This window comes from Notamacropus eugenii, chromosome 4, assembly GCF_028372415.1.
Source record: "Notamacropus eugenii isolate mMacEug1 chromosome 4, mMacEug1.pri_v2, whole genome shotgun sequence".
Lineage (NCBI taxonomy): Eukaryota > Metazoa > Chordata > Mammalia > Diprotodontia > Macropodidae > Notamacropus > Notamacropus eugenii.
In genome coordinates, this window is record NC_092875.1 from 449,728,608 (window position 1) to 449,752,761 (window position 24,154).

Below are 24,154 nucleotides of genomic sequence, written 5' to 3' on the forward strand. Positions count from 1 at the left end.
AAAAACTGTCATGAATTCTTTCCACTTCTTTCACTCTCTTTCATACTCTGCAATATGATTTCCAACCTTGCCCCTCAAACTGTTCTCTTCAAATTTACAAATGATTTCTTAATTGCCAGATCTATTCTCAGCCTTCAGCCTTCCTGCTCTCTCAGGAGCATTTGGCACTGCTGACCACCCTTTCTTCCCAGATGTCTTCTCATTGAATCTTCATGACATTGTTCTCTCTCAGCTCTACCACCCATCTCATCATTCCTTTGTAGGTTTCCTTGCTGATTCATCACTCATGGAACACTCATTGCTTGTGGATGTATCCCAAGGCCTGCTTCTAGTTCTGTTTTTCTTTCCTTTCTACACTCTTACACCTGGTGACCTCCTTGTTAGCTCTCATGGGCTCAGCTACCATCTCTGTGCAGATGACTTCCACATCTACAGATGTAGCACTACTTTCTTCTGTAAGCTCTAGTTCTGTATCAAAAACTATATACTGGACATGCCCAAAGATTTCTCCAACCCAACATGTTCAAAATAGAACTAATTATTTTTCCCCCAAAATTCATTCTTCTGAATTTTCCTATTACCATCACCATGCCTCTAGTCACACAAGTTTTCAAGTTTGGTGTTATCGTCAACTCCTTACCCTCCCTCACACTAACCCCACATATCCAATAAGGTGACATATTTTGCGTTTCTCTCTTTTACATAGAGCCCCTTCTCTCTCTTCAGGCCTCCCTCACTCCCCACTGTATCCACTGCAATAGCCTTCTATTTGATCTCCCCACTCCAACTCTCTCCCCATGACAATGTATCCTCCACAGACTCAAGGCAGCACAACTGATTGTTGTGTCATCCTCACCTTCTCCAATAAACTCCAGTGCCTCTACATTTCTTCTAGGATTGAATATGATTTCTAACTGACATTTAATTCTGTTTACAACCTGGCCCCTTCTACCTTTCCAGTCTTCCTATATGCCACTCTCTCTAGAAACACTGCAGTACAACTCTTCTGGACTTATGGCTCCACACATCATCTCCAAGCCTTTAGACTAGCTGTCCCCTGTACCTGAAATGTCTTTCCTCTTTATCTGAGGCTTTCAGAATCTTTAACTTCCTTTAAGACTCAGCCCAAGTCTCATTTTCTTCCTGATGCCTTTTCTGATCTTTAAGCTATACACACTCATTCAAAATTTACATATAAGAATGCATATATTTTGTGCATGTATATATGTATACATACATGGAAATATACACGCATGTTGTCTCCTGTGCCAGAATGTAAGGTCAAATGTAAGGTTTTGTCCCCAGTGCTTAACACAATGCCTGACAACATGCTTGTTGATAGATTGAATAACTCTAGCACTAAAAAAAGAAGGAATGTAAAAAGTCCTACACTGAGAGACAAAGGATACAGTGCTAAGTCCTGATTTGGACACTTACTAGCTGTGGAATCTTGGGCAAGTGAGTTCATTTTTCTGAGACTCAATTTCCTTAACTATAAATTGGGAATAATGGTTATCGAGCTTACAGAGTTGTTGTGAGGATCAAATAAAATGGTGCCATAAACCTAAAAATGTTCTTAAAAGCCAGCTTTTATTCACCATCATCATCATCCCAATTTAGAGCAGTGGTATCCTACTCAAACAGTAACAGACCCCACTAATCCACATCAAAGGATCCTTGTGGGCTGCATACTGATTCCATTTTAAAATGTAACGTTACCTCTGTTTAATTGTATTGTTATTTATTTTAGCTTTTCCAACTATATTTTAATCTAGTTCAGGCCACACTCAGAGTGCTGCTGACCCGCACTACTTGCAGGCTGTGTATCTAAAACTTCTCGTTTAGATGACTTTTATATGTCAGCTCACTCAAGTTATCTTTGGTTTTGTCTTGATTTCTTCTAGAAAATTACTACATTAACTATTTATGATTTTCATGATGCTCTTAATGGAGGAAATGATGCTGGAGCACTTTTAGATTTACTGAGCAGTGTTCTCTGGGTACAAACCTTCTATTTCTTGACAATCACAAGCCTAACTCAGGGAAATCAAAACACAATAGTGCCTAATGTGATTTTGTTTTTGTTTGGAAATTGTTTTTTGTTTGTTTATTTGTTTTAAGAGAATTTGATAAACTTTCTAACTATAAAGGGTTATCTCTGAAGTTTGAGATGGAATGAAGGTGGAAAATACTAGAACACTAAAAAATCGAGTCCTTGAGGGAGAAGGGGGTATTAAAATTTTTCTTACAGATTCTGGGCCAAACTCAAGGAAAGAAAACTGGTATGTGGCATATTCTACAGACAGATTGGCCATGACATGCATACAGTTGTTTATATCTGACATGTAAATGTTTCATTTTGGCAATAACAGTCTTTCTTCCACCCAAAACAGGCTTGGTGCTTTGAAACAAAGTCCCTCCCCACACCCCCTCTCAACTCTGGCAGAACATGAAGTATATGTTCTTATTAGATGGCATCCAAATATAGTGCTGCCAATAGGAAAGTGAAAAACTTCACCGAACTGACAAGTCTACATAGATGAGGCAATGACTTGCTTCATTTTCTTCGCTACGTTATTTTTGTCCTGTCCCTTACCTGTTAAGCGTCATACCAGGCAGGAAAAAAGGAATCCACTTTTTCTTTGGGGTCTAACAATCTAGGGAAGGTCAGGAGAAAATTATGATATAAAATATACCATTAATTGAGAAAGCAGTTAAATACTCAGGAGATGAAATTTCTTGGGACTGAAACATATACCTTTTGTTTAAAATCTCATTTTCTAAGGGCCAATCACGGAAAGCTTCACAGGGAGAAGCAAACTGCAGGAGGTTGAATGAAGAGTTAGAATCAGAAACCTGGGATTCCTATCTTAGCTTTACTGATTAACACCAATGAGGCCTTGGACAAATCATGTCTTCTTTCTGGGACAGTCCAAAAAAATATGGCCTCTGTTCTGGAGCATCTTAAAACTGAAAAGTTAGGACTTGCTAATCAGGATTCGGAATTCTACATATGTATTCACAGGCTTGTGGGTTTACTGCTGACAGGGACTATAGAGACCATAATCCATATGTCTCATGTTACAAACAAGGAAACTGAGACTCAGGGGGTTTGAGTGTTTTGTCCAGTCATACATGTATAAGTGGCAAGAGTAGTACCTGAGACTTTAACTAGAAAGCCAATGCCTTCTGTTCACAAAGCCCTCAGCTTTATGGGGCACTTTACTTGTAACACTCTTAAGGTAAGTCATACAAGATATAATCATCCTTGTTTAAAAGTGAAGAAAATGAGGTTCAGAAAAGTTAAGTCACTTGCCCACAGTCACATAGCTAGCACTAACTGATGCCTGGAATCTGATCAAGATGTCTTCCTCACTCCAAGGCCAGTGCTTTTTCCTGAAGTACTGCCAGTCTAAGAGTAGAATTTAAGAGTTGTGAGTGCATTGATCAGGATTAAATCCAGTTTCAGATGTTCACAATGGCCTTTTTTCTTCCCAAAATGGTCTACAGACCAGTTCACTTATATTACTCATCAGCAAAGCCAGAGAGTGTCCCTAACAAATGATGGTTTCTGTTTCAGTCTTGGGTGGTGTGATCAAAATGGGTATTTTCCAGGACAGTGGGAATTCACCTCCCACACTGTCCTAGTAACTCATGCCACGTTCCAGACATCAGAATGTCACTGTAGCCTCACTCAGAACACTGCTCAGTCTTTCTGTAGTTCTGCTGCTTCAGCACTTGGGGGAAAGTTTTAATTTCCCAGGAGTGACCATGATACTATTTTTGACTCTTAAGCTACCCCTTATTTCCAACTCTGTGAGAAAGTCTACAGTACAGTCTGGGAGCTAGAACTTAAGGACTTGGTTGAAAAGGTTCACCAAATTGTATTAGGTAGGGGGAAAATGGCAGTAATTATCAATTTGATATTGCAAAAGAAATACAAGCTAAACTCCAAAGAAAAGTTGGGGAACCAAGATGACATTGCTTATGTTCTGACATAAAGGGATATTCAACTTCTGGAACTACACTGTTGAGTCAAGGCTTCAGATTCCAATCCACTTTAAATATCCAAAGTCCTTCAGCTTCTGAAAGTTCATAGCTGGTCTAGGACAATGCTGGATTTTTGGTTGTAGAAGTAAATTGTTAAAAATTTTCATAAGTAATAGCTATAAAGCCTGTATCAAATTCTTTCCAAATTTGGAAACAATTCAGTATTACTAAATCTATAAGGTTAGAAAACAGATCTGAATTAAAAGGGGAAAGTTCAGACCAGAATTGTATTCTATAGTGACAGAATTCACTTAATTGTACACTGTCTTGAATTAAGAAAAATTTTATGCACAGACACCTTATTTCCTTAGGTAGAATGTGAATTCTCATGTACTAGTTTGGACTCTGATTCTGAGTCTTAAAAGAAATCAAGTTATGGGTCAAAAAGAAAAACACTAAGGTCTATTAATTTTTTTGTTATACATTACATTTTCATAGGAATTTGAGGTTTGCTTAAATGTTTAATCAGGATGAAGTAGATAGTCTCTTGGTTAACTGACAGAGAAGCTATAATAACTGATGCAGAACTGGTAAATACAGAAGAACTGTTGAAAATGTACATAAAAAATGGGTTGAACCCTGTCCTGTTAACCACTGTAACTACTACCCTTGTCCTCCTTCTTCCTGTTACTCAACTTTCCCAACATGTGAGTTACACTTCCTTACCATCTGGTTCCCTCCCTAGCCTGTTACACACCTGGCTCTCACCCCAAACATGCTAATGAAATTGTTTTCTTGGAGATAACCAAAGACCTTCCTTCTTGCTATAATCCAGGCCTCATTCTTCTTGACCTCTCTGCAGCATCTGCCACTATTCATTCTCATATTCTCTCTCTCCTCTCTCTTTCTCTCTTTCTCTCTTTCTCTCTCTCTCTCTCTCTCTCTCTTCTTGTCTTCATCTAAAAATTTTTTTTACAGAATTTTTTGGTAATTTTGATTAGTACACTTAAAAATAAGAGGCAGTTTTTAAAAATCCCCAAATTTGTTGTGAATTCTTGCTAATTCTTGCCTGTTTGGGAAAAAAATTCTTTTTATCGCAGCAATTCACCAATCAACAAGCCTCTAAGTATCTATTTGTGAGTTGCTGACATGGAGGAAGAGAAGTTCACATTTAAGTACACACTGAATAAGTACAAAGAGGATAGAATACAATGAACACAAATTGTTAAATATAAAGACACTTGTAGCTGGGGAAGCTGGAAGAGCTTTCTGCAGGAACTGGTTCTTTAGCTGCACTTAAAGGAAAAATGGGAGTATGAGGTGACTATGAGGAAGGCATAAGAGAAAGACAGTACAAAAGCATGAAGTCAGATGATGAAATGCCTGGAACGCGGTAGGTGCCTGAAAGGGAACAGCTAGCTCTAAGGCTAATTTATCTTACTGCAAAGTTCAAGAGAAAGTATGAGCTGAAAGGAAATGGGATGGCTTTCAAATCTAAACAGAGGACTCCCTTTTTTTTTTCCTCAGAGGCAGTAGGGACCAAGTGGAGTTAAGGGGAGGAGGGAAGGAGGGGAAGAGACAGAGGCAGGCATAGCCTTGGGGAAAATCACTCTAGCACCTGTATGTAGCAGAGAATAGAATGGGGAGAGACCTGAGGAAGACAGACAAACTTTTCTAACTCTGTTTTGGAGGCAGAAAATAATTACATTTTAAAAGTCTATAAATTATTTCTAGTTATCTTGTTTGACATTCGCCAATAGATATTTTTGATTCCCTCTGAAACAGGTGTTGTGAGCATGAAAGAAAAAAAAAACCATGGCCTTCAACTTGACTGCTAAGTTTGTATGTCCAATAAATTTTTCTTTCTTCTTATGAAAGCCAGAAAGAGGGGAAAAAATAGCTTTATCTTTAGCAAATGGTAAGGGTAAAGGACTGTGGGTAATTACAAAGAACAGTGAACTAGAGCCTTTGTTCAACTAAAATTTTTGCTACAGTCCATTTTCATTAAAAAGAAGCAAAAGCATCCATGATAGGGATTTAAAATGGAACGCACCTTAGAGCTTTTATACTCTCAAGTCAGCCTCCTAAAACTTCTATCTTAAGTACTGTATGTAAGGTTTCCAAATCATCAAAGAAAGATTTGATTATGTCGCCTTGATTACTGCGTCCCTCCACATCCCCCTAAAAAAGACCAATAATTTTTTGGGAAAACATTCTATAAGAGGAGAAACAAAAGTTGAAACAGAGAGTTTTCTGGTCAATGAAAATTAATTTTTTGTATTTTTAATAGAGGTTTTCTACATATCCCCTTTACTCTGTTTAAATCTGTTTTAAAAAAGTTAGATTTTCAATTATGCTTATTAGAAAAAAAATATTTCCAGTGGAGAACCATAAATAGTTTCTTAACAAATCTCTTGAATAAAAATGCTTACTGTTGGGGAACTGAATGACAGCTTCATTCTGCCCAGCAGCATTTCTGTTACGTGGCTGTCAGCCCCAATTCTGGCCACATGCCGTACCCTTTCAGTGGCATGTGGTCAGAGTGGCTCAGAAACTCAAAAAAATCTGTGATCTCATCTATGTGGACAGTCCATTCAATGATGCACATCATCACCCATCCAGCCCTGCCCATCCTGTGGGACTCTTGGCCATATCCTCTTAGAAGATCAACACAGGACCTCCTCCATTCAAACTTCTAGAAGTAGGAGGGGCTTTCCTGAATTTTTCTCTAGGAATATGCTCCTACAAATGGCTAGCAAAGAAATACTGAGGGGAAAAGAGAAGAGAAGCAAATATATTCTCTTACACAATTATTGCTAAATCATAAGGTTTTCTTCCTGCAGTTTTAGAATAGTTCATTTGCCCTATCTCAAGGGGGAGAGGCTGGTACACAGCTGTGACCAAATGTAGTTTATTCACAGTAACAAAAACATTTTTAATAGCCAAACGTAATCGCAAAATTATCTGAGTTCAGCCAACATGTAGACACATTTGCACACACTAGCACATGCTCTTTATACCTTACATACACACACACACACAGACACATACACACACACATATACATACACACTGAAAGACTTGCTTTGGAAAGCTTTAGTCAAATCTTTTAAATCATGCTTGAGCTAAAAAAAATTTTTTAAAATCCCAAATAGTCAATGCTTCCTCATTTTTAAATATTATTAAACAGATGAACTGGATTACTTTACTATTCTGTGTGCTTTAAGAAATTTTTTATTTTGTTTAGGATTTACAAGGGTTCTTTTTTGTTCTTACAGAATCACCAGAACTGGTATTGATATAATACAAACTTGTTCTTTGTCCCAACTATTTACCAGCCTTATCAAGGTACACACATGGGTTAGCAGTGTGATTTCTAAATAAAAATTCCAATGATATAATTAGGGTTTTTCACTCACATCAAGATTTTTTTCAGTTACAGTTAAGGTGATTGATCTTACAATTGTGTGTTCCTGTTGAGTCTGTTTTAACCAAAAACACATTCACATAAAGATAAAAGACTACTGAGGTAAGTGTACTGAGGGTAAGGTACTTAAGGGCAAAACTTCAAACAGTGAAAGTAACTAATAGTTGAATTTAACCCATAAATGAACAAGTATCAACCTCACAAAAAACAAAGTTAACAAACACATTCCTACCAAGTGCTCCAAAACAGAGCATGTGAAAAGACTCTAAGTGAGAATGCTTACAAAACTTGTTTTCAACGAAAAAACTTTATACATTTCAGTTTATTAAATATATGCAAGTCATTTAGTTGTACTTGGCAAATCCATCTCTATGATTAGCAAAAATAATTCCCACAGACTAAAAAACTCACTTATTCGTGTAAACTACTTCTACATGTTTTAATAAATTATTCTTGAATTTTTAAAACAAAAAAATTGATCCTACTATAGTTACAATTTGCCTATATATGCAAATCTGCTGATTTTGCCTTTCAGATTAATTTAGCTTAAAAGAAAAGGTTAAATTTTTTTTAATGGAAGAATTAAAATTTACATTTTGCAAACAGAATGATAAACCTGTCCTTGCCTAGGTAAAGTATCTACTAAAAATTAATTCAATTTTGTGTTGGAATCCATCTGTTCTCAAAACAAGCATCAGGTTTCCTTAGCCAACTGCTTCCTATCAGCTCATTTAAGAACAAGGACAGAGACAGGTCTTAGGAAGAACACTGAATTTCTAAACAATCTAAGATTCTAAAATTCTACTTTTCCCATTACTTATCTCATTTGTTATAAACTTCTCTCATGAGAATACTGAGAAAGAAAATAATGTGTGAAGATTCTGAATCTACCTTCTAGAATGTAAAGTAATCCAACAGAACTAGACTGATGTCACAGTTTACTGAATGGGGGAGCAGGACAGCAATGGTCAGACCTGTACTTTAGGAAGATTACTTTGACAGCTGAATGAAAGATGGACTGGAAAGGGGAGAAGTGGGCAGAAAGGCCAACCAGCAGGCCATTTCAACAGTCCAGATGTGAAGCGATAAGGGCCTGCTCTCGATGGTGACAGTATCAAAGGAAAGAAGGAAGAGGGTGTAAGTGAGAGATTTTACAAAGGTAAAACTGGCAGGCCTTGGTAAGAGAGAATGAAGAGTTAAGAATGACATTGAGGTTACAAAACTGTGTGACTGAGAGTATGGCAGTACCCTGAACAGTAACAGGAAAATCTGAAAGAGGTGAGGATTGTAGGAGAAAGATAATGAAATCAGTCGAATATGTTGAAATTAAGATGTCTATGGGACATCCAATTCTAGACGTCCAACAGGCAGTTGACTGTGAGACTGCAGGTCAGCAGAGAGGTTAATGCTAGATAAGTAGATTTGAGAATGATCGTCATAGAGATGATAATTGAATCCATGGGAGCTGATGAGATCACCAAGTGAAACAGTAGAGAGGAAGAAGAGAAGAGGCCCAGGACAGAGCCCTGTGGGACACAACTGGTTTGGGGCATAATCTGAGTGAAGATCCAGCAAAGGAAACACAGAAGGAGCAGTCAGATAGGTAGGAGAACCAAGAGAGAGTGGTGTCCCAAAAATCTAGAGAAAAGAGAGTATCAAGGAGGAGAGAGTGATCAACAGAGTCTAAGGCTGCAGAAAGGTCAAGGAGGATGAGGAATGAGAAAAAGGCAACTAAGAGATCATTCAATATTTATGCCTCATCCATTCTCTTCTTTTTTTAAAAGACCTGGGATTTCATTGGTATAGAGAACTCTTAAATATGAAAATTCTCCCTACCAGTGCAGGTTAGCACCTTCTCTGCAACTTACAGAGGCTTGGAGAGTAACCTAGGGCACTGAGAGGTTATATGCACTGTCCGTGTTCACAGAGTCAACATATGTTAGACACATGACTTGAACCTATATCTCCTGGCTTTGCCATGGCTGCTCCTCATTCCCTTCCAAAGATGAAACAAAGTCTGATCTGTTAGAATTCCATAGTAAGACCCTACTGGCTAATGAGCATTATCTGATTTTTAAAGGATTTTAAGCCAATTATTTCAAAGTATAAATAATGTTACAAAAGCATTGCTCAGGATTAAAAAAAAAAATGTTACATACTTGACTGCCCCACACTTCCTCTCTCCCTGCCTGTGTGTGTGCATGTGTGTGTGTGTGTGCACGTGTGCATGTGGGTGTCTTTCTCTCTCTTTCTCTCTCAGCCTCTTCTGATCCGTGGAGTGCCTGTTAGCACGGGCAGAGGTGTAAAGATGGCTAAGTCTAAGAACCATACCACCCACAAGCAATCGTGCAGATGGCAAAGAAAGGGCATCAAGAGACCTCAATCACAGAGATACAAGTCTCTGAAAGGGATTGACCCCAAGTTTCTGAGAAACACAGGCTTTGCAAAGAAGCAAAAGAAGATGGAATTGAATAAGATACGAGTCAACAACATCAAAACCATCAAGGCCCTATCAGAGGCCATTCGGAGTCTGAGCATCAAGGCCTCCAAGTCCGAGCTCCTCAAGTGCATGAGCATCAAATGCATAGATGCAAATGCCAATACCAGGAGCACTTGCCTCAAAATTGCCTCCAAACGTTCAGGAACCAGGGTCAGCACTGAACACCCAGGCGCCAAGATCACTAAACCTGACTCTAAGGTTGCCAGAACCATTCGATCAATAGCTACCAAGCCCACTGATCCCAAGGCTACTAAATTTACTGATCCCAATGCCACCAAGTCTGACCCCAAGCACATCAAATATAGCCTGAGGACTAAAAAGTCTGATGCCAAAATCACGAAGTCTAATCCTAAAACAACCAAATCTGAAGCCAAGGTCACCAAATCTGGTTCCAAGGCCACCAAAGTCACCAAGTGTAATCCCAAAACAAACAAGTCTGAAACCAAGGTCAGCAAATCCGAAGCCCAATTCACCAAGTCTGACCCCAAGGCCACCAAGTATGACACCAAGGTCACCAAGTATAATCACAAGACAAGCAAATCTGAGACCAAGGTCACCAAATCTGATGCCCAAATTACCAAGTCTAACCCCAAGATTACCAAATCTGACTCTAAGACCAACAAGTCTGACACCAAGATCACCAAGTCTGATCCCAAAGGAACCAAGTTCAAAGCAAAAATCATGAACTCTGACCCCAAGGCCACCAAAAGTGGTCTCAAGGCAACCAAAGCTAATACCAAGATCTCCAAGGCCACAAAATCTGATCCCAAAGTCTCCAAAACTACCAAGTCTGACACCGTCACCAAGTCTAATCCCAAAGCAAACAAGTCCGAAATCAAGGTCACTAAATCTGAACCTCAAATCACCAAGTCAGACCCTAAGACTACCAACTCTGACTCCAAGGCCACCAAGTCTGACACCAAGGTCACCAAGTCTGAAGCCAAGGTCACCAAATCTGATGCTTACATAACCAAGTCTGACCCCAAGACCATCAAATCTGACTCCAGGACCACCAAGTCTGACATCAAGGTCACCAAGTCTAATCCCAAGGCAAACAACTCTGAAACCAAGGTCACCAAATCTGAAGCCCAAATTATCAAGTCTAAACCCAAGATCACCAAATCCGACCCCAAGGTCACCAAGACCACCAAGTCTGAAGCCAAGGTCACCAAATCTGAAGCTTACATGACCAAGTCTGACCCCAAGACCATCAAATCTGACTCCAGGACCATCAAGTCTGACATCAAGGCCACCAAGTCTAATCCCAAGGCAACCAAGTCTGAAGCCAAGTTTACCAAATCTGAAGCTCAAATGACCAAGTATGATCCAAAGACCACCAAATTTGACCTCCAGGCCACGAAGTCTGACCCCAAGGTTACCAAGTCTGATTCCAAGGCAATGAAGTCCAAAGCCAGAGTCACCAAGTCTGAAGTCAAAATCTCCAAGTCTGACTCCAAGGCCACCAAAAATGGTTTCAAGGCCAGCAAGGCTAACACTAGAGTCTCCAAAGCCACAAAGTCTGATAATGAGATCACCAAGTCTGATCCCAAAGTAACCATATCTGAAGCCAAAGTCACCAAGTATGAAGTCAAAATCACTAAGTTTGACTCCAAGGTCGCTAAATCTGGCCCCAAGGCTAGCAAGTCCAACTTCAAGAACTCTAAGACTGAAGCCAAGGATACCAAGTCTGATTCTAAGGTCATAAAGCACAATGGTTCTAAGGCTTCTAAGCTCATTGACTCCAAGGCTGCTAAGTCTACTGAGCCCACTGAACCTAAGGCAGGTAAACTCAAAGATACTGGGGATAATGCTACATATCTTCAAAGTTCCATATCTTCAAAGTAGATGCTTCAGGACAGAAGGACATGTTAAAACCTTAAACCACTATTCATTTTTTTCTCAGCCAGGGTATAATTATTTACTATTTTGTATAAATAAAGGAAATGATGAGTCATAAGAAAACAAAAAATGTTACATCTTCTTTCTAAGTATTTTATTCTTTGGCATGGATACACACATACACACACACACCCATACTATCTATTTATGCATACAGGTATGTGTATATATGTCTATGTACATACATACATACATATATATCTGTGCATATATACATACATCTATACATATACATACATATACGTGTGTATATGTACATACATATATACACACATATGCAACAAGTAATACATGAAGATGTCTCAAATATAAATGAACTGTCAATTTTGGCCAAATGGCTCTACTGCCATCTGCAGGTTTCGTACAGAAACTGATTTTCAAAATTTAAAAAAAAAGGAAACTATTACATCAGGAAAAATGCAAACAAAAAACCAAAATGGTCTTTCGAGTTAGAAACAGCCCTATAAAATAATTTCGTCCCACTTCTTCATTTTGTACATGAGCTAATTGAACCTAGAGATTAAGTGATATGACTATTTGCTGGTTAACCAAGGAGTCCACGTGACCCCTACTCAATGGTTTTTTCCCTCACTAAATAAATATCTAGGCAAAGTTTACCTCATCTATTTCTTCCCAAATGCCATCTTAGTCCTAGACAATAGATTCTTTATTTTAAAACAGACTTTTTTATTCTTTCATTTTCAGTTTCAAATTCTTTCCCTCCCCTTACTTTCTCCCTTATTCAATGAGAAGATAAGAAAAATAAAACCTATAACAAATGTGTACAGTTATGGAAAACAAATTCCCACATTAGTCATGTTCCCAAAAAAAGGGCAAGAAAAAGAAAGAAAAATACATTTCAATTTGCAATCTCTGTCCAACAATTCTCTATTTGGTGGTAGACGACATAATTTCATTCATCATGAGTCGTTTGGAATTGATAGTGGGTCATAGTGTCGAGCAGTGCTACTAAGTCATTCAAAGTTGATTGCAATCAATACCACTGTACTCTACAGCTTATTCTCCTAGTTCCTTATTCTCCTGCTCATTGCACACAAGTCTTCCCATGTTTTTCTGAAACCATACCCTTTATCATTTCTTATAGCACAACAATATTCTATCACTTTCAATTGCCATAATTCATTCAGCCATTCCCCAATGATGGGCACTCCCTCAGTATCCAATTTTTTACCACCACAAAAAGTCACTACACATACTTTTTACACAGGACCCTTTGGGGTACAGTCCTGATGGTGGTACTGCTAATTTTCAAAGGGCACAGTTCCAACTTGCTTTACAGAATGGATGAAGTAGTTCTGTTCTACCAACAGTACGTTAGCATATCTGTCTTCCTATAGCCCCTCCAGTATTTGATATTTTCCTTCTTTGTCATCTTATCAATCTGATGAGGTTAAGTTGTGTTCATCTATATTTCTCTAATTATTAGTGACTGAGAGTATTTTTTTCATTTGGTTACTGACAGATTGGATTTCTTCCACAGAAAAATCTATTCATATCCTTTGACTATTTGTCAACTGGGAGAATGGCTCTTATTCTTGCAAATTTGACTCAGTTCCCTACAGATTTTAAAAGTGAGGTTTCTCAGATTCTTCCCCCCTCCCATTTCCTATTCTAATTTTAGCTGCATTGGTTTTGTTTGTGCAAATACGTTTAATTTTATATAAATAAAATTATCCATTTTACTTTCTGTGAACCTCTTTCTTATTTATCATGAACTCTTCCCTGATCGATACATCTGATAGGCAAATTCTTCCCTGTTCCACTAATTTGTTTGTGATATCACTTTGTATGTCTAAATCATGCATCCATTTTGAACTTATCTTGGTATATGGTATGAAATTTTAGTCTATGCCTAGTTTCTGCCAGATAACTTTCCAGTTTTCCCAGCAGTGTTTGTCAAATAGTGAGTTCTTGCCCCAATATTGGAGATCTTTGGATTTATCAAACACTAAGTTATAGTACTGATTTGATTCCATATACTGTGTACCTAATATGTTCCACTTATCAACCCTCTATTTCTTACTCAGTCCCAAATAGTTTTAATGATTAGGACTTTTTAGAATCTAGAACTTTTTAATCTAGTACTGCTAAGCCACCTTCCTTCCCATTTTTTTCCTGATTCCCCTGATATAACTGAACTTTTGTTCTAACTCTATAAAGTAATTCTTTGGTAGTTTTATTGATATGGCATGGAATAATTAATTTAGGAAGCATTACTATTTTTATTACACTGGATTGTCCCAACAAGCAATTAACATTTCTCCAATTATTTAGATATCTTTTTGTGTGTAAAGAGTATTTTGTAATTGTGTTTATGGAGTTCCTGTGTATCTTGACACTATCTTCTCCTGCTTGGTTTTGTTGGTAATATACAGAAAGACTGATGATTTGTGTGAACTTATTTTACATCCTGAAACTTTGCTGAAGTTGTTAATTTTTGCAATTAGTTTTTTAGTTAACAATCTAGGGTTCTCTAGGAAACCCTTTTATCATCTGTATGACTAATAGTTTTGTTTCCTCATTTGTTTAGGCTCATTCCATCAATTTCTTTTTCTTGTCATGTGGCTATAGTTAGAATTTTCAGTACAATACTGAGTAAGTAATGCCCTTGCTTTACCGCTGGTGTTACTGGAAAGGCTTCTGGCTTATTATCCCCATTAAAAATAACACTTGCTCTTGATTTCAGATAGATTAATACTTATCATTTTAAGGAAAGCTCCATTTATTCCTATGCATTCTAGTGTTCTTTTTTAAAAACATGAATGCCTATCACATTTTGTCAAATGCTTTTTCTGCATCTGTAGAAATAATTGTGATTTTTATTGCTTTTGCTAATGATATGATCAATTATAGTTTTCCTAATACTTAACTAGTTGAACTAGCCATGCATTCCTGGTAGAACAACAACATAGTCATCATGTATGATCTTTGTGATGGTCACTGTAAATCTCCTTGCTGAATATTATTTCATCATTATTCACTGGGAAAATTGGTTTACAATTTTCTTTCTCTGAATTCTCTCTGGTTTAGGCATCAAAACCATATCTGCTTCATAAAAGGAATTCTGTAGGACTTTTTTACCTGTTTTTTCAAACAGTTTATGTACTATTATAATTAATTGTTCTTTAAATGTGTGACTGAATTTGCTTGTAAATTCTTCTGGCATTGGGGATATTTTCTTAGGAAGCTCATTTATGACTTGCTTCTTTTATTCTAAAATAGAGCTATTTAAGTATTGTACTTCTTTTTCTGTTCTGGAAAAGTTATATTATTGTAAATATTCATTCATTTCATTTAGATTGTCAGTTTTATTCACATATAGTTAAGCAAAACAGCTCCTAAAAACTGCTTTTGGTTCCTCTTCATTGCTTGTAAATTCTTCTTTTTCACTTTTTATATTGGTAATTTGATTTTCTTTTTAGATCACTGGTTCTTAAAGCAGAATGCATAGGCCTATATTTCAGAGGGATTATGAATCTGGAAAGGAAGCAAGGATAGATAGATAGATGGATAGATAGATAGATAGATAGATAGATAGATAGATAGATAGATAGATAGACAGACAGACAGACAGACAGATAGAAATATGTATATGATTCTCTAACCTCTAACTGAAATTTAGCCTTTCCTTCAATTATTTAAAAATATTTGGATATAGACTTCACTAGATGGCCAAAGAGATCCAGGGCACAAGAAAAAAGGTTAACAATTCCTGGTCCAGATGATTAGTATAGATCCCAAATAGGGAAGTTTTGTGAGATTCATTCATTACTAGAGTCTCTCCACGACTAGTATGATGATAAATCTTTCATGGGGTTTTCTCATAGGTCAGTGTTCTTCTAGGATGGGGACCAGGAATTCCAAAAAATCTAGGTTCCTGTACCCTCTCTAGAACAAACCAATGTTCTGATAGAGACCTTAGAACCATCCTAAAATATGAATCAGATAAAATTCGAAAGTATTTCAATCAGGTATCATGACATCTAGAAAGCTTGTTTTTATATCGGATATTACTGTAAGTGGCACTATGTGTAATGGACTGAAGAATAGAAGAGGTTAGGCAGTCACTTCAGACTAATTTGCTGATTTTGTTCTAAGAGGTCTGATTATGGGAGACAGTAATAAGGAACCATTCTTACACAGTGCTTTGAGGTTTGCAAAGCATTTTACAAATACTACCGAACAACAATCCTGAGAAGTAGGTGCTATTTTTATTGCTAATTTATAGGTAAGAAAACTGAGGCAGTCAAAGGTTAAAAGTGATTTGCTTAGGATCACATAACTATTAAGTGTCTGAGACTGTATTCATGTGAAAGTATCCAAAGAATTATTTTTAAGTATCAGAATGCATTTTGGATACCAATAATTGAACAATGAAAAAACATAGATAAAATCCTCTCCCCTCCCCCCAAATTAATGTGAAATAAAACCTGCATTACAATAAAAGTACAACAGTTGTTTTGTGATCTTTATCAGCAGGAGAGCTATTTATAATTTCTGAATGGATCTTAAACAATTTTTTGCAAGAGCACTTATGGATTCCAAAATACAAAATATTTCCTTCTTGTATTTTGCTATGAGAACATGTGATGTAAATCCTAGATATTCCATGCACATCCCTAGACATGAGCAAATCTGTCTGCTAGGACTTTTGGATAGTTGCCTGTAACCCTATGGTGCTATTATTAAGCCTGGTACCAATACCACTGCCAAAAATCACCAGAGTGGGTGCTGAATGCAGCCAAGGGAACTCTAATTATGGAAGGCAAGTTTTTGAGATGCTACATGCAAGGAACACAGGCAAGATCAGACAGCTTAGACAGGTTACCAAGCCAATATAAATAACCTTGTTAAATTCAGGTCAAGTCACTTTTTGGGCAACAGCTGCCACTTTAGTTCTTTCACAGGTACTCTTAAAACATAATCTGGAGCGCTTGGCCTGGAATTCGGCACTCAGCTTGTTCCCTAAAAAATAAGATGCAGTTATGAAACCTGCACTATGCCATTCCCACTGCTAGAAGAAGAAAAGAAACCTGAATCAAACCTCCTAAATATCTTCTATTTTAATATCCCTATTCCTCCATTTGATGTTTACTCATTCATTCAAGAGTTATTCAGTAACTAATAATATTTAAGAAATTAATGATGTTCAATAAGGTACATTTTTGTCATGTTAAATATACAGTGTATGTCAACATGGGGGAAGAAAATGATCTCGTTGAATCTCAATTGTAAGAGTCATCTATAAAAAGAACTTAGAAAAGAGGGACATTATCTCTAGCTTCTAAATATGTAATTTGAAGTAAAATGGTCATGTCCTGTGTACTACAATAGGCACAAAAACAAAGAAGCCTATTTTAAATACATATGGATACATTAAACCTTGTAATGAGATGAGATGAGATGAGACTGGATGGATACTAGATAATTCCCATGTTTTATGACTTACAGGATTTTTAAATACCTCTATAACAAGGCATTTACAGTAGGGCACCTAAGTCTTTAGTTTATCCAACAAGACAAACTGCGCTAATATCAGTAAAAGCTGACGGGGGAAGAAAAGCTCCCCAGGACTTTGCCCCCACTGTTTCTTTTGTGAGTTCATGGCTTTCTCAATGTGACAAAGATCATAAAATTAACCATTTGCACATTTTTACTCCTTGATTTCTCTTTCCCTGCAAAAAGAAATAAAGCTGCCTTGATTAGGATTAGGTTACATTCCCACTGCACATCCAATTCACCTAACTGGCAGAGGAACTTTATAGATGACTACGGAAAACAAAGCTCTGACAGATCCCAAAGGCCTTACCTGAGTGCCTAGTGAGGCCGCCATCATGTGAGTCAGAAGCTTAGCAGCAAACATGGGATACCTGGCACAGGAGATATGGGAAAGGATGGCCAGACCGAGACCTATAGGAACAAAAGGAAGATAGTGCTGTCGTAAAGCCCAGAACAAACTGTTAGTGTTACTGAAAAAAGCACTGGGCCAAAAAAGAAGGAAGAATGATTCGCTTCCAGGGCTCAGTATTGAGAAACACTTAACTTCAATAACCTTACATTGAGCCACTTGGTATACATTGCGATACCATTATATTAATTAAGTAAAAAAGATAGCTTTCCCAATCAAAAGTTTAAGTTCATCTTTAAATTATGTACTAGGTGAATGGATTATTTTTCACCTGATGTTATTTTTTATTATTTGGACCAGCTGGTACCTGCTTTGTAAGAGAGGAATCATACTGACATCTTTTGTTGTCAGAAAACCAGGTGGCTTGGTTAAATAGAGACGTTTAGGGATAGAGATGATATTTTACAAGTATAAAATGGTAAGTTGTTCTACAAAAACTTACCTATGTTAATTATCCTTTTCATCTACAGGTAGTAGTTATATAATTACGACAGTGATAATTACGAGTTTTAAAGACAACTTCATTCAAGTAGGTGCCAAAACTAAGGATAAAATCCCAATTGCTCACAATTCATCACCTCTCAGCATAAAATTCTAAATTCCTAAATGTTTTAAAAGAAATTAAATTAATCACTATCTTTAAATCTGCTTTGTATTCATTTATTTACACTTCAAAAACCAGAGGATGATGAAGATCTATTCCATTATGTCTTTATTTTGAAGCTCCTATTTTAAGGCCATGATTTGATTAATCTAAGAATGTTTTTAATGCTAATATTAAGATGTTTATAAATGTTCATCCCACCCATACAGAAAAGCAGGATGAGTACAGTTTTATAAAACAGAATTCTAGTATTTTCTCTCTTGGTGGTTGTTCTCTGTCCTTTTTGTCCAGATCTGTGATTTCATCAGTATAAGGAGCTCCTATTGTGACACCTCCCTCCCTAATTCAGATGGGGAGCCAGTCATTACTTGACAGTCTTAGAGATTAAGTGACTTACTCATGGTTACGTAACTAGAGTGCATCAGAATAGGATCTGAAATAAGGTTTTCTTGACTCAAAGGTCAGTTCTCTAACCTCTTTACCACACTACCTCTGTACTTTTATGTTAAACTTTTAAAAGTGTAAAAAGGCTTTCACGATAGGCAAATGAAAATAATATTGGTTTTCTGCCACCATCAATATTCTTAAGTAGTAAATAGGATTTGTTGTTGTTTTTTCTTTTTTTAAAAGAAGCTAAGTGTTGGCACAATTCAAATGGATGTCTAAAAGGTCCTTGTGACTCATTTTCCTGGTATAGATGTGCCTGCAGTAAACCTCTGGGAGTAGATTTAAATAGCAGCCCCTTGTTTTAATACAGTGGAAAGGACACTACTTGGTAAGGCAGACCTTGGTAAGGCATAACCTAAGGCTAGGAGGTTGGCCAAGAAATCTGGAGCAATTCATTTTGGGGACAGCTGCCATGGGATTTTCTATGTTCCCACAGAGTAGACAGGTGTGCCAGTCCTAGGGCTTTATCCAAAAGACATCCACCTAGGGACACAATGTACCTAAACGATGCATAAAAACGAAGGTGACCCTCTTAAGATTTGCACCTTTACTGACACAGACTAGATGTTCTAGCATTAATGCTTTGAATACAGTACCATCCATTTTGCATTTAGTCAAGACATAATTATTAATAATGGTGACACTGAAGTTGAAGATACATATAAAAAGGGTATTGGCTAATATAAATAAATAATATTAAGGTACCAGAATAATGGGTTCTCTTAATGATTTAGATATTAATCCTTTTTTTTTGAAATTTTCCTTATGAAAATTTTAAATGGTCTAAAATATAATAATAGTTTGCATTTAAACCATACTTTGGGTTTTACAAAGCACTTCACATATATTATCTCACGTATCCCTCCTGAAAACCCTGTGAGCCATGTAATATGGTTATTACTATATTCATTTTTAAAGATGAAGAAATTTAAATGAAGAATGTAGTGACTTCAATCCAGATCACCTGACTACTGTTCTTTCAATCATATTATACTATCTCAAAGCCTACCAAAATCTGCTTATGATGGATTTATATTCATGACCTGTAAGTTACAAAATTAAAAGTCACAAGTAAGGTCTCTACTGAAGCATCTGCACGTTTTTCTTTGCTTTTGTTCCTGAAACTGAAACCGAATATTACATTCTATGTAATCTACACTGTCTCTATTGGTGATCATTTCAGTTCCCACCTCCATTCAGATGCACACATCCCACCCTCCCCAGGCTCTTTCTTGAGCATCACCCTCATATCATCAGATGCCTTGTGGCATCTTGATGATGCTCAGTGACACAGTACATGGAGCGCTGGACCCTCAGCCACAAAGAGCTGAATTCAAATGCTTTCTGAGAAACTGACTCTGTGACTCTAAGTCGCTTAACCTCTCTTGGACTTTCTTTACCTACCAAATGGAGACAACGATAGAGCCTGCATCACAGGGCTGTTGTGTGGGCCAAAGGAGATAACATTCTGAAGTGTCTGATAAACCTCAGACTCTTTTATAAATGTGAGCTATTCTTTTTATTGTTATTCCTATTTCCAACCGGATATCCCATTGGACCCTCAAACTCAATATGACTAAAAAAGAAATCACAATCTTTCTCCCAAACCACCCAACCTCAGTCTCACCGTCTACTTCTGTAAGGCCTTTCAGTCAATCACATTTGTGACCTTGGAGTCATGCTTACTCTTCATTCTTCCTCCTACCCTCTATCAAATCAGCCACCAAGTTTTGTTGATTCTACATCTACAACATCTCTCATAGTCAAACCCTTCTCTCGACTCACATGGCCACCAGAGATTAAGCATTTATTTCCTCTTCCCCTAGCCTATTATATTTGTCAACTACTTGGTCTGTTTGCCTCCAGTCTATGCTCGCTCAAACACAATAGTCAAATTTATATTTCTTAGCATGCTACTCCTCTGCTCAAGAAGTCCCTATTACCTCTAGGATAAAATACAAACACCTGTGTTTGGCATTTAAAATACTTAAAATGCTTCACAAACTGACTCCAGCCCATCTTCCCGGGCATTAATCTCCTTCATGAACTCTCTGTTATGATCAAATGGGCCTTTTTGCAGTACCTTATACTTGGCATTCAATGTCCTATCTTCACGCCTTCGCACATAACTCACTTGAATCCCATCTTTACTTGCACCACAGCACATCAGTCTCGTCTTTTACTTTGTACCTTTTTTATGTGTGTCCACTGTCTTTTTTCCCATTCACCATAGAATATATCAGCTTCTTCAGGGCAGGAACTATTTTTCAATTTTGCCTTTCTGAACCCAGTGCCTAGCTACGCACAGTTCCTGACACAGAAATTCTTAAGAAATTCTTGCTGAATGCATAGATGAATTTAATCAAGACTTCAGTGCAGGAGATCTCAAACTTCTTGGTCTCAGAACCTCTTTACATTCTTAAAAATTATTGAGGACCTCAAACAGCTTTTGTTTATGCAGATTATATTTATTGATAGTTACCATATTAGAAATTAAAATGTCTTAGTGTTATTAAGAAAATGGCTTTGACCTCCTGGTCCCCCTGAAAAGGTCTTGCAGAATTCTGGAAGCTTCTGCACCATACTTTCAGCCCAGCTGCCTCAGTGGATCTATGATTTTACTCATACAGCTGCTCCCTCCACAGTCACAAAATAACTCACTTCTGCCTTCTGAGTCTCATACATCCTTCATATATGATCTCCAAGCTGATGAAAGCTTTTGGTTAGCATTTTTAACTCTTCCTTGGTATTAGTACAAGACCTAGGCTCTCCATCTCATATATGTTTACTTCAAAATCAGCTTTATTTTCCATTTGTACATTTTCTAATGGATATCTTTTTATGCCAGTTCTTGCAATCATCATCCCTGGTTTATTTATTTATGAAAAGAACCACACAATGCTGCGGCTAGAAGGGACACCATAACTTAACTAGCTCAAACTGCATTTTCCAAATGAGGAAACCAAAGCCCCCCAAAAAAGTTACTTGCCCAAAACTGCACAGCTATTTGACTGCAGAACTAGGACTAGAACCCAGGTCTCTTTAATTCCAAGGCTATTATAGCATAGTGTCATAAAAATTCTTTAGGCAAAGTTTTACAATTTTAGAAAGTTCTTAAGGTTGCAACTGTAGTACACCAAACAAATGACTATACTGGTTAAGACAACAACCTTCCCACTAATACCCCCCAAAAAAACAACACAACTTCTTATATATCAAAACATCAGTTGACTGAGTAATTTCTAAAAAAAAATTAAATGAGCTGTTCTGGTATCAGTGACAAAATGGCTTACCGGGGTCAGGAAAACCTGGATCCAAATCCTGCCTCTGACACTTAGAAGCTGTGTGACCCTAGATTGTTTACTCTCTGTATGCTTCATATACCTCTCTGGGACTGATCTATTAAGTCACAGACAGACTTCATTCTGCTTTGGTGTAGGAAGTTATACCATGAAGAGTTCTAGGTATGAAGGCACAGACTTTTCCTGTATTCATTCATTTTAGAGCTGGGTAGATATGGTCCAGTTTAGTGCAGAACATAATATACTACTGATAGAAGCATGGCACTTCTTAGTACTATCAGACTGAAAGGAAAGGAATACATCAATTTAACTTGTCTTTACAAAAATAGTTGCATAGATGACATCAAATTCAGGAGAAAAAATTTTGCTATTGTCAGCCCTAATTATGAAATCAGAAATGAAAAAATGCTTGTATGTATATATGTATGTATACACACAGTCATTCCTCATTTATCTCACATCCTGAAAGACATGAGCTGTTCTACATAACAGGTTTTCACACCTCTGTAACTGAAGCTTATCCTTTTTTCTAAAAATTTTTTTTAATATTTTCACTATTCTTTCTAAAATGTGCCATACATAAAATGTACTGTCTTAAAAGTAATGTGCTGGACATAATCTAGCTTTTTCTTGATGACTCAGGGCCAACAGGATGAGAAGTCCTTATAGACTTGTGCAATAACACACTGGGCAATACGGTTCAGAGTTTGGGTTTTTTCTTTTACTTTAGCTTTTCTGTTTCCATACATCACCTTAGCCATCCCTACTCCTGTTGTCGTCATGTCTGCCCCTAACAACCTCCTGTACAACTATCACCATTACAAAGCATACTGCCTTTTTAGTTGCTACTTCCAATCTACTATGGGCTGGGAAACCAGAAAACTAAGCTGGTGAGGCCTCATCTACTAAATAAGAACCATTAAGGCTATGCTGAGGTCTAGGAAAATAATGTTCAGGAATTCAGTACAAATGGATCTGTGTCTGCCCAGGTCTCAGTATACTTCACTACAAGGCATATCAGAGCATACAGTGAAATGCTCTCCCCGCATAGGAAATCCTGCTACTTTCAAGACTCAGCCCCAAGTATCACTTACTATAGTAGGCCTTTCCTAGGCTTCCTCCCTCCCACCCTGCGACACACATACACACTCTAGCTGTCAGTGCCTTCCCCACCAAGGTTTCCTTGTATTTGATTTGTATGTGATTTTGTATATACCTACATAACTGCATGTTGTCTTCCCACGAAAATGTGAAGGAAGGGATATTTCTTTTTTTTTTTCCTTTTGTCTAAAGTACTAGTCAAGAATACATGGGTTCTGAATCCAAGATAGATACTAACAAGCTCTGTGTCTTAACAGTTAAGACACATCTGTAAAATGGGGTCAGCAATAGCATTTACATCAGAGTGGCCGTGAGGATGAAATGAGATAACTCTGTGAAGTATTTTGCTAACCTCAAATACTACATACACACATACATTCCACTCCTTCCTCTTCTCTGCCTCTCAGACTCCTCAGCCTCCTTCAGACTCAGTGATGGTACCACTGCCTATTCAAAGCCTTACATGATCCCTCTGGCTGATAACAGCTTCTCCTTCCTCAAATAAGCTTGCACTTTCTTATTCAAGTCTTGTAGGCTCCCCAGTACTATAAAAGTTCCATAAGGGAAGAAAATAATTTTCACTTTGTATTTGTATCCCCAATGTCAAGGCATTTAGTAGGCAATTAATAAACGCTTGTTGAATTGAATACCAATTTCCCCTATTAACTTATATGATTAACTACCATTAATCTATAATTCATAAATTTATCTACATTTTTTTAAAGTTGTACTTATATTTTTAGTTTTTATCATTCTGGAAGTGATGATGCCCCTACTCTTACTACTTCTTGAAAAACTGGGGCAACTAGGAGACTTAGTGGACAAAGTGCTGGGGCTGAAGGAAGACTCATCTTCATGAGTTCAAATCTGACATCAGAAACCTACTAGTTATGTGACCTTGGGCAGGTCACTTAACTTTTTTGCCTCAGTTCTTATCTGTAAAATGAGTTGGAGA

General features: G+C 37.3%; 2 protein-coding genes across 4 annotated transcripts in view; one reads left to right on the forward strand and one right to left on the reverse strand.

The window, feature by feature from the left end:
• The window catches only part of ADGRV1 (adhesion G protein-coupled receptor V1), a 751,592-nt gene that overhangs the window by 434,978 nt on the left and 292,460 nt on the right, over positions 1–24,154 (reverse strand). For both annotated transcript variants that reach the window (XM_072606175.1, XM_072606174.1), the window contains one exon: positions 17,647–17,747. In XM_072606175.1, coding sequence (XP_072462276.1) covers positions 17,647–17,747 — 101 coding nt within the window. The remainder of the gene's footprint in view (positions 1–17,646; positions 17,748–24,154) is intronic.
• On the forward strand, positions 8,366–11,993 carry LOC140501961 (uncharacterized). 2 transcript variants are annotated; one of them, XM_072606178.1, is made up of 2 exons: positions 8,366–8,576; positions 9,678–11,993. In XM_072606178.1, exon 2 carries the CDS (start codon positions 9,726–9,728, stop codon positions 11,760–11,762), a length of 2,037 nt encoding a protein of 678 aa, XP_072462279.1. In that variant the 5' UTR covers positions 8,366–8,576; positions 9,678–9,725; the 3' UTR covers positions 11,763–11,993. The 2 variants fall into 2 exon arrangements, with proteins under 2 accessions (XP_072462279.1, XP_072462280.1); XM_072606179.1 differs by lacking the exon at positions 8,366–8,576 and adding an exon at positions 8,621–9,020.

Coding starts and splice junctions, on each gene's coding strand:
- LOC140501961 (XM_072606178.1), top strand. CDS start 9,726: ATGGCTAAGTCTAAGAACCATACCACCCACAAGCAATCGTGCAGATGG.